We start from the raw sequence: 8,949 nt of genomic DNA, 5'->3' as shown, positions 1-8,949 counted from the left end.
CTGCCATCCTACAGACTAATGCCAAAGTGCCAAGATCAACGTACAGCACGCCCCCGTTGACAATGCCCTGGAGGCCGCCGCACTCCGCGCAGCCAACCAGATCGCCTTCCTAGTCCGAGCCTACCGGGCCGAGCAGGCGGAGTTCTTGAGGTGGGGGGAGGGGAAAAGGGGGGATTCCTTTCAATGGCCTGATTAAGGGGTTCTTGGTTGGTCTCCACGCCCGCCTCCCCTTCACTCTCCCCTCCCTTCTCTTTCGGCGCCTGCCTGCCCCTTCTCCCATCCTTGCCCAGGAACCACGACGAGGCCATGTCCCGCCTCCAGTCCTTCCCTCGATCCATGCACCCCCTCGTCCTCATCCTCGACAACGTCCGGAGCGCCTACAACGTGGGCTCGCTATTCCGCACGGCCGAGACTGCCTTACTTCAAGAGTTGATCACTTGCGGGTTCACCCCCCACCCACCCCACGAGAAGCTGAAGAAGACAGCCTGCCGGTCTTTGGAAAACGTCCCTTCGCGCCATTTTTCCACCACCTTGGACGCGGTCAGGACAATGAAGGAGGAAGGTTTCGTCGTCTTTGCCATGGAAACAACGAGCCGGTCCCAGTGCTACACCCATGTTGCCTTCCCGGAGAAAGCAGCCTTGGTTCTAGGTAGGGATTTCGTCTTTTTTCCTTGGCATGTTTGGTTTATCAGCGACCCATTTCGTTCACTATGCCCATCTTTTTCCTGTCATCGTCGCGGTACTCCGAGCTAATCCCTTTTCGTATGTTTTGGGACAGGCAATGAGGTAATAGGGGTAGACACAGCTGTCCTCGAGGAGTGTGACGGAGGGATCATAGAAATTCCCACATTTGGACAAAAAAATAGTCTGAACGTGGCGAGTGCCGCGCCGGTAGTGGTCTTTGAAGTGTTGCGCCAATGGGGGACATTTGACAAGGCAGAAGGCAAAGTCGACAAAACATAAGCCCTCGCGATAGCCCGCTACGGAGAGGCAGCAAGCATGAAAAGTAGAGAAGATGAATAAAAGAATTTTCAAAAATAAGAAGTGATGAAGAGAATGACGGCGATACTTTCGTGCGATTTACGATCCGTGCGATTATTTAGAGTGTGCACGAAGTTTATTCTGAGCGCCGAGGCTCTCAAGTCACACCAACGATCTGGTGGGCATAAATTTCGCCATCACTCACCATGAGCTCCCATGAATATTACCAACACAAAGGACCCCAAAACACGAGTTTAATCAACGCACAAGAGCGCTCATTCCTTTCATACCACGAATGGCTCGGAACGGTCTCCTCGACTCATTGCGAAGCACGTCATCAGCTTGAACACGGATCTTTTCCCTTAGCCTTCCTTATCACGTTGTCCAAGACCAAACCAGGAGTGGTGCATGTCGACGCGTGAACAAAACCTGACCACCCCGGAAATAAAAACGTGAAGCGGCGCAACTGGAGCATTTTTGCTATAATGTGTTTGAACTCACATCTTCTCGCCGTTGAGGCAAGCCTTCGAGCCCACGGTCGTCGCTTTCGGGCCCCGGCAGCAGTGGAAGACGAATCCTTGCTGCCCTCCTCGCCGGCGGACAGCGCTTGCTCCTCTTTGGAATGCTTGGATGATTTCGATACAAATATCATCGGGAGTAGTGGCCGTTACTATGCGGGAGGAGAGGCCTCTGTGACTTCAGAGGGAGTGGTAGATGAGCGTGCGTAAATGACCTCCTATCCCAACCTGTGCGACCTGCCCTCGACGGGTCGTTGAGGAGTCGAGAGCCGTCCTCTGCACCTATCTCACTTTTGTCCAGACTCCATCGCGAACGATTGTGACGCAGCGATACAATCATGTGTCTCCTACGAGCCTCTTGGACTTGTCTCATCTTTCGTATCGCATGGTGCCGTACCGTCTCGTTCCCTCAAGTCACCCTAGTCTGTTCACGAGATCCATTAGGTCGCCCGTATGGCCGCAGCCATTTTTTCTCTTGATCGAGTTTACTTTGCGCAAATAGGGGCTTTATCGATGTCAATGCAACGTGCACGGCCTCACGTACCCATCTCCGCCCCCACCTTCCCACATGTCACACAGCCTACTTCCTCTCTTCATACAGAGCACCATGCGCGTCGCTGCTGCCCTCATCGCCACCCTGGCCACCGCCTCCGCCTTCCTCGCCCCCGCCTCCCTTCCCTCCTCCTCCTCCTTCCGCCGCACTCAAGGCCGTGTCTCCATGGACATCTCGGGCATCGTGGGCTCCGACGTGGAGGTGCCGGAATTCGACCCCCTGGGCCTGGCCAAGAACAAGGACGAGGAAACGCTGGGCTGGTACCGCGCGGCCGAACTCAAGCACGGGCGTGTGTGCATGCTGGCCTCGGTCGGGTACCTCGTCCAGGGGCTGTACCACCTTCCCGACGGGCCCTTCGAGGCCTCCAAGCCCATCGACGCCCTGCTCAAGGTCTCAAGCGAACGCCCGCTGGCCGCCGTGCAGATCGCCATCGCCATCGCCGCCCTGGAAGTGCTCGGTGCCTCCATCCAGAAGTACACGGCCCCGGGAGACCTGACCTTTGACCCCCTTGGCTTGAAGCCCGAAGACCCTGAGGAGCTCGCGGAGCTGCAGCTGAAGGAGCTGAAGAACGGGCGGTTGGCCATGTTGGCCACGGCGGGCTTGGCCGCCCAGGAATACGTGACTGGCCAGGGGCCAGTGGAGCAGCTGCTCTCGGGCCACATCTCCCCCTTCGGTGACGGCCAAGGGGCGTTCTGAGCAGCGTCGTAGATGCGTAGGGGGAAGGGAAGGAGGGGGGAGGGGGAGACTGCCTGTGTATGGAGAGGGTTCAGGGTGCGTGTGTGTTTGTCAGGGCGGAGGAGACGCGAAGCGGGGAGGGAAGACGAGGATTGCAGGCCTCGAGGAGGCTGTTGGACGTGGAAAGAGGATAGAGACACCCGTGTTGCTTTTCTCAGGAGACCTTCCCGGGGAGAGGATCTCAGCCTTGCCTGCACTGTTCTTTTTCCCTCGCCCGCCGTGGGAAAGGGTTGAACCACAACACGAAGAATGAAGCCAAAGGAAGCACCAATGTGCCGATCTCCGGGTATGCATCGCCGACAAGATGGCCCTTATGCCAAGGCTTTCTCGGTCGAGGGGTTCGTTACTTTTTTTCCTGATTACGTTACGCATTGCATTGGCCCAGCACGTCTCCATCATGTTTGAGTACATTTTCCTACTAAAATCCCACCCCCTTCACGACCGGGCGAGGCGCAGGAGAGCCCCCCAAGCTTGCCCGGTACCCCTGTGTCCAGCCACAGGGACGAGTCCGCTCCTCCCGCCTCACACCTCTTCCCACGCACATGCAAAGCCTTCCCCTGATTTCCACAAGGGAGTGGGACAAGAAATGGAAGGCGAGGTATCCAAGCAAGCTGCGCTCGTACTCTTAACCCACTCTCGCGTCGTCTATCGTCCTGCTTTCTCCCTTCATCCGGGACCCTGGATTGAAGGCCCCCCACAACTGCCCTCTTGACCGACCCCCCTCCACGATCTCTTCGTTCCCGGCCCATCTACGCGTCTTTTCGTGGGGTCCTTACATGTCTGGCCCATCCAAGATTTTGACACTCGTTTCTGACGGGGAAGAAGTCCTACATTTCCTCCCTTTGAGCGTTGGACAGGCCGTTCCCCATGTAGACCCCGTCCTTGAGCTTCTGGCTCTGAGGGGGTAGTTTGATCGTTTCGGGGAGATCGTTCAGCTCCCCCCTCTTCGCCCGCCTCTCCTGCTCCTGGTAGAACTCGACGTTGCTCTCCATCACAGGCATCATCACCTCTTGAATCTGCGGTCCCAGTTCGGCAGAGTAAGCGCCAATCTTGGCCATGACCGACTTTCCCACGCTGGTGCTGCGGGGTCAGCAAATTTGTTTCGGCCAAAGAAAAGAGGGAATTGAAAGGGTGCAAGTCAATCGAATGTTGGTCATGCGTCCAGAGGCGACTTAGCCCTGTAACCCAAGGCCAGAAAATTGGGAGAAAACCTGCAAGGCGGCACCACGAAAAGAGAGAAAGGACGACAAAATACTTCAAGACAAGTAAATAAAGGACGCACCTGTACATGTTGATAAGGAACTCCAACTCCTCCGTCGTGAAGTGCTTGACCATGGCGTGGCGCGTAATCCGTCGGACATGGTCCATGTCCAACGTTTCCAAATTGCGCATTAGCTGCTCACGCTCCTTAGGATCTGGCATCTTGAGCATGTGTTGACTGCATGGTAGGAGGATGAAAAGAGAGAAAATTTCGAGTGAATGGCCAGGGATGACGATTAACCCTCCAGATGGAGGTGTAATGCAATGGGTCAATGGACCGGTTGGAAAGGGCAGTGCAAAACTTGCGGGTTATTTCTCTTCGTGATATATGCCTTTCTGCCATCCTACAGACTAATGCCAAAGTGCCAAGATCAACGTACAACACGAAGCCTTTCCTTCCATGAAATATGCCTTTAGCTGAAATAGCCGATTTGAATGCGAACAAAAACACTCTGGGACGTACCGTGCCATCCCCTCCATATTCTCTTCCACGGGATTCTCAAAGATGTATTGATCGGCCAGCTTCATACGATTTTTCACAGTGTCCTTCAGAGCGCCGACCATGGTCATACTAAGGCAGAGGATGAGGAGTGTTGTACCAAGGGCCAGAGAGACATGGACCAGACGGGAAGCCATGGGTGTGAAGTTTTCCTGAAGATATATATGAGATAAACCCAAGGTAAGAGGTATCGGGTCTTAAAAAGCGCAATCAAGATGTATACTCGCTCACAATCGCCATATCCATTCTTGTACGTCGAGAAAGACAAGAAAATGGGAGGGCATGGCGGCTACGTGTGGCCGCGGGAATTTTTGAATTCCTCGACTTTTTAGCGAGGACGAACCGTTGAATCGACGACCCGTTACCAATCCGAAAATTTTCCAAGCTTGCCCTTTAATAAATTAAAAAGGCATTCATTTTCTCCCTTCCAATGCATGAGTGTAAATAATTGATGGGATGGCACTGACTGGCCTTCATAACTTGAAGTGCGACTTGCTCTTTACCATTCGTCGTGCTTGAAGACACGTCACATTCTCCACATAATGGTCCAGACTAAAGATAATGAGCCCAAGATAGCTGAAGAAATTCTTGAGTGGGACCAACAATAATTTAAAATTCTTTTGATACTTTTTTGGTGCCGCTCACGTGTTTATTTGTAAGAAGTGTAGAGATAAGCAGATTTGCGCAGATAACGTGAATTCAAAAAGAGGTGGAATGTTTTAAACCTAAAAAAATAGTATCCAGATGTAAGAGTGGCAAGAAGAAAGGGTGCAATAAGTTTAACCGAATTAACAAAAAAAGTGACATATGTAAAAGAATTAAAGTTTCGGTTTTAAATTTCGCCGTCTCTACATATAGTCTCTCGCGCCGAAGCATTCAAATAAGACCCATTACCTTGAGTTTACATCCACTAGACGCCAAACATTCTCACCCACTAACTAAGTCTATCTCCTCCTACACCATCTGGTTTGCAACGCGGTCCTTCGGTGTACCTTGTTGCTTTTTGTGCGCTTCCTCTTTCCCCTCAAATCTCGTCCCCAAGGGGGGCTTCTCATGACTCGGGAGCGCTTGGCCGAGCGGCTTATTAATCCTTAGCTGCCTCGAAACAACGCAAATTGATTTATGCCAGTGGCTTCCATGTTCGTTTTCCGGGAGATAAGGCGAGAGGCACCGGCGAATACGAGGACAAGGATCATGCGAATGGCGCGTGCCTGTGTGCTGCAACTCCAGGATTCTGACACCCGTAGTCTGTCGCTGGCAAGGTGGCTTGACTCACTCACGGAACGCCAATTGAGAGACCAATAATTGCTTGGGAGGAGATCACTCGTTGCCGTCGGAGCGCTGAGTCTGCTGTAAGCATTCCATTGAGCCACTGGATGAGGCCGTGGCGGTGCGAGGATGGAGGCAGCACAAGCCAGGAGAGGGCGAGCGAGGGGAAGAATCGGCGAAGGGGACGGAGGAGAGGCGGGAAACAAGGGAAGGAGAACAAGGGGTTGGAGTAAAGGCGGTCGCTTTGGGCGGAAGAGCGGGAAGCGGCGCGGAAACAGAAGACGACGCCGGATTGGGCGTGCCCCCCCCTCCCTGCTGCCTGTCCTGTCCTCGTCGCAAGAATTCCAGCTCTTCCTCCATCTTCCGCATTCGCTCTTGCCGCTCCCCCTCGAGCCGAGCCTGTGCCTGGTCCAGGGCTGCCTTGACGCTCGCCTTCTCCTCCTTCAATCGCCGTATCTTTTTTGTCCGTCGATCCAGCTTTCGCGACATTTTTTCCACGCGTTTTTCCAGGGCTTTCTTTTGCTGAGTGCTCTGAGCCAGCGCCTCCCTCAGTCGCTTCAGTTCTCGGTCTTCCCGTGCCTCCGTCCCCTCCGTCCCTGCCTCCTTCCCTCCCTCTGCCTTGACCTCGCCACCTCCCACGCCCTCGCCCTCCCCAGCTCTCCGCCTATCCCAAATCTGTCCCACTTCGATTAGAGCATTCGACTTCAAGCTCTCCATCTCTTCCTCCCCATGTTCCTCCCTCCTGTTTCCGACGGTGGAGGCCACACACTGTCTCTTTCTCTCACTCTCCTTCTCTCCCTGGCCACCCTCCCCCTGGGACCCTCCGCTCCCGGCCTCATCTTCACGCGCATTTCCGTTTCCACCACGATCTTTGCTGCTTTGATGACGCGTAATGACCGTGCCAGCACGCCTCTCATGGCTGTGCTCGCCCTGCTCCCGCCGGAGAGAGCCCCGAACCTCCCCCACACCATGCCCGGGGAGCTCGGCCGCCTCGGCGATCAGCTTCCTTTGCGTCGCCGCCAGAAACGATGCCAAGTGCTTGCACACAGGAGTGTACCTCTTGCCTGCGTAGTCGGACCTTAGGCCGCGGGCATCGCGCCGCTGTTGTATGTACTCCCGCAGCTCGGCGACCGCGTCCGAGAATTTCCTCACGTCCCCTATGTCCGTCAGGGTGACAGGGGCGTCGTCTTTCAGGCTCATTTTCTCCTCCGTAGCTGCCTCTTCCTCTCCCATAGGCGCGTACCGGCGGCTCTTGCCCTGCTCTCGGTCGCGGTAACCCAACAAAAGAGCCAGGGCTTTGAAGTAACTCGCCACGGTGCTCTCCGCTAAGTCCAATGGCCGAAGCGACTCTAGGAAATTTCCCATCCATTTGTAAACCTTAAACACCTCTTTACGGAGTGGATGCGAAGGGTGAAGCTGGGAGAGGGCAGGACGAGGTAGTCGATTCATCACAGTTGTCTTCGGGGGGTTTCGGGTTCGTGGCTTGCGATGAGCTGGAGTGACGATTGCCGCCACCACAGGGGGAGCTTTGAATGCAACTGCCCCTCCACCTGATTGAAAATTGATCATGTCGACACCGATGCGTGTGTGGGGTCACCTGATACAGGCAGGGCAACTTTGCAATGCCAACTTACGCCTTGTACGGCACGGCGACCGGCACGGTGGCTGGAAAACTCGTGTATCGGTCGGCGTCTAACTACGGACATATCGAGGAAATACCTGCCATGCCGTGGTCCTGTGATTCACCCCTGTTTACGAAGTAATGATTCGAAGTAGGGAATGTCAGCTTGTCAATTTGACCTACATTGCCGTGTGGGGACACCAGAAGCCGTGTGTTCCTGTTTCGCGTCTTTTTCGCCATGTCGCTGGCTTCGCTTAAGCTGCCGTCTCGGTTGCGCCCTACACACGTCACACTTTTTCAACCCATCTACCGTTTTTTAGCTGCCTCCCCCCCAAAAAAACTTTCTCAGGGACTCAATGCATGTTATAACGGACACGAACAGGGCCCTTTCATTTATGGCTACAGCTCCATCTTGGCGCTCAGGGACTTTGCCATGAGCTCAACCGTCGCAGACGGGGGGGGGCAAGGCGCCAGCAAGGACTCCCCCTTTCACAACACGGTATGTAACCCATGAGACAAGGCCCTGCGCTTGATATAGTATGAGAGAGGGATTCGATAGCACATGGAAGGCGTCTTTTGTGTGCTACGCTTCCGTGGGGAGTTCGAGCGGAATTGTTTTTCTTACATTTCTTGTCAGCCTCGGGCTCGGCTCCGATGGGTAGAGCATATGCAGATCGACAGCACGTGTCAGCGAAATAGAATGGGTTTTTTTTTGCCAGAGCTGGAAAAAGGATGATGCTCGCGATTTGAGGTCAACCGTGGCGTGGTGGATGGAAAATTGCCTCGTTGAACACGGAATAAAAAAAAGTCGGATAGAACCTGACTTTCGCCCGTTGTGATGACTCCCCCTCCCAGTCCGTAGCAGGCCGCGCAACCTCACAGATGTTGGAAAGACGAGGAGAGACGGATGCTGTGGAGGAGCGGGGCCCCATGGAAGACCCTCTCTGCATGACCACGAGCCTTGGGAATACAAGGGAAGGCTTCCTTGGCTTTGCCTCGGGCCTGGTGGCCGGGATCATCGGAGTCTTGACGGGCTACCCCTTGGACACCCTCAAGGTGAAAATGCAGGTGTACGGCTCAGGGTCTCGCGTGGCCCTTCTGGACGAAAATACCGGGCGGAACCCCGTGCGGATCGTGCGACAGCTTTTTCGGGGCGTCTTGCCGCCCTTGCTCAGCACCGGCTTAGTTCAAACTTTAAATTTTGGAGTGTACGACAACACGTTGCGCTACCTCCGAGTGGGACGGGAGGAGCAAAAGCGACAGGCAGGAAGGCAGAGCCGAGGGCTGGAGGAACGAGAGGAGGGTTCGGCGTCCTATCACGGCCCCAACGTCCTCCCTGACTTCTTCATTGCGGGCGCGGTGGGGGGGGCAGCGATCAGCATCATCACCTGCCCGGCCTCCCTGGTTAAAATACAGGTGCAAACGGCCACCAGCAGCAGCGTCACCTACTGGACGGTGTTGGCGGGCATGCGAAGGAAGGGTCTTGTGGCGGGGTACTACAGGTGAGAAGGGG

General features: G+C 54.9%; 5 protein-coding genes across 5 annotated transcripts; 3 read left to right on the top strand and 2 right to left on the bottom strand.

Moving 5' to 3' along the window:
- Positions 1 to 306: 306 nt before the first annotated feature.
- Positions 307 to 963, top strand: NGA_0685400 (trna rrna methyltransferase; the record flags this gene model as incomplete). Its single annotated transcript, XM_005852715.1, has 2 exons — positions 307 to 649; positions 779 to 963. The coding sequence occupies 2 exons, from the start codon at positions 307 to 309 to the stop codon at positions 961 to 963; spliced, it is 528 nt and encodes a 175-aa protein (XP_005852777.1).
- Positions 964 to 2,106: 1,143 nt separating this feature from the next.
- Positions 2,107 to 2,748, top strand: NGA_0685300 (light-harvesting protein; the record flags this gene model as incomplete). Its single annotated transcript, XM_005852714.1, has 1 exon — positions 2,107 to 2,748. The coding sequence occupies one exon, from the start codon at positions 2,107 to 2,109 to the stop codon at positions 2,746 to 2,748; it is 642 nt and encodes a 213-aa protein (XP_005852776.1).
- A 364-nt stretch (positions 2,749 to 3,112) lies between these two features.
- NGA_0685100 (uncharacterized protein) lies at positions 3,113 to 4,701 on the bottom strand. Its single transcript, XM_005852712.1, has 3 exons — positions 4,511 to 4,701; positions 4,070 to 4,225; positions 3,113 to 3,867 (listed from the first exon to the last, which is right to left on the bottom strand). The coding sequence occupies exons 1-3, from the start codon at positions 4,681 to 4,683 to the stop codon at positions 3,615 to 3,617; spliced, it is 582 nt and encodes a 193-aa protein (XP_005852774.1). The 5' UTR covers positions 4,684 to 4,701; the 3' UTR covers positions 3,113 to 3,614.
- Positions 4,702 to 5,866: 1,165 nt separating this feature from the next.
- NGA_0685000 (uncharacterized protein) lies at positions 5,867 to 7,264 on the bottom strand (the record flags this gene model as incomplete). The annotated part of the gene is made up of 1 exon (XM_005852711.1): positions 5,867 to 7,264. The coding sequence occupies one exon, from the start codon at positions 7,262 to 7,264 to the stop codon at positions 5,867 to 5,869; it is 1,398 nt and encodes a 465-aa protein (XP_005852773.1).
- A 540-nt stretch (positions 7,265 to 7,804) lies between these two features.
- NGA_0685200 (mitochondrial carnitine acylcarnitine carrier protein) lies at positions 7,805 to 8,942 on the top strand (the record flags this gene model as incomplete). The annotated part of the gene is made up of 2 exons (XM_005852713.1): positions 7,805 to 7,935; positions 8,292 to 8,942. Exons 1-2 carry the CDS (start codon positions 7,870 to 7,872, stop codon positions 8,940 to 8,942), a joined length of 717 nt encoding a protein of 238 aa, XP_005852775.1. The 5' UTR covers positions 7,805 to 7,869.
- Between the last annotated feature and the right edge of the window lie 7 nt (positions 8,943 to 8,949).

The sequence above is a fragment of the Nannochloropsis gaditana genome (genome assembly GCF_000240725.1).
Source record: "Nannochloropsis gaditana CCMP526 unplaced genomic scaffold scaffold997, whole genome shotgun sequence".
NCBI classification, from domain to species: domain Eukaryota; class Eustigmatophyceae; order Eustigmatales; family Monodopsidaceae; genus Microchloropsis; species Microchloropsis gaditana.
This window is presented reverse-complemented; position numbering and strand designations above follow the sequence as displayed.

Bases quoted from the DNA above. Each gene is read 5' to 3' on its own strand.
- NGA_0685100 (XM_005852712.1), bottom strand. From the start codon at position 4,683: ATGGCTTCCCGTCTGGTCCATGTCTCTCTGGCCCTTGGTACAACACTC. The intron at 4,226-4,510 runs GTACGTCCCAGA...CCTACCATGCAG, and splicing joins AATATGGAGGGGATGGCACG to TCAACACATGCTCAAGATGC. The intron at 3,868-4,069 runs GTGCGTCCTTTA...CTGACCCCGCAG, and splicing joins TTCCTTATCAACATGTACAG to CACCAGCGTGGGAAAGTCGG.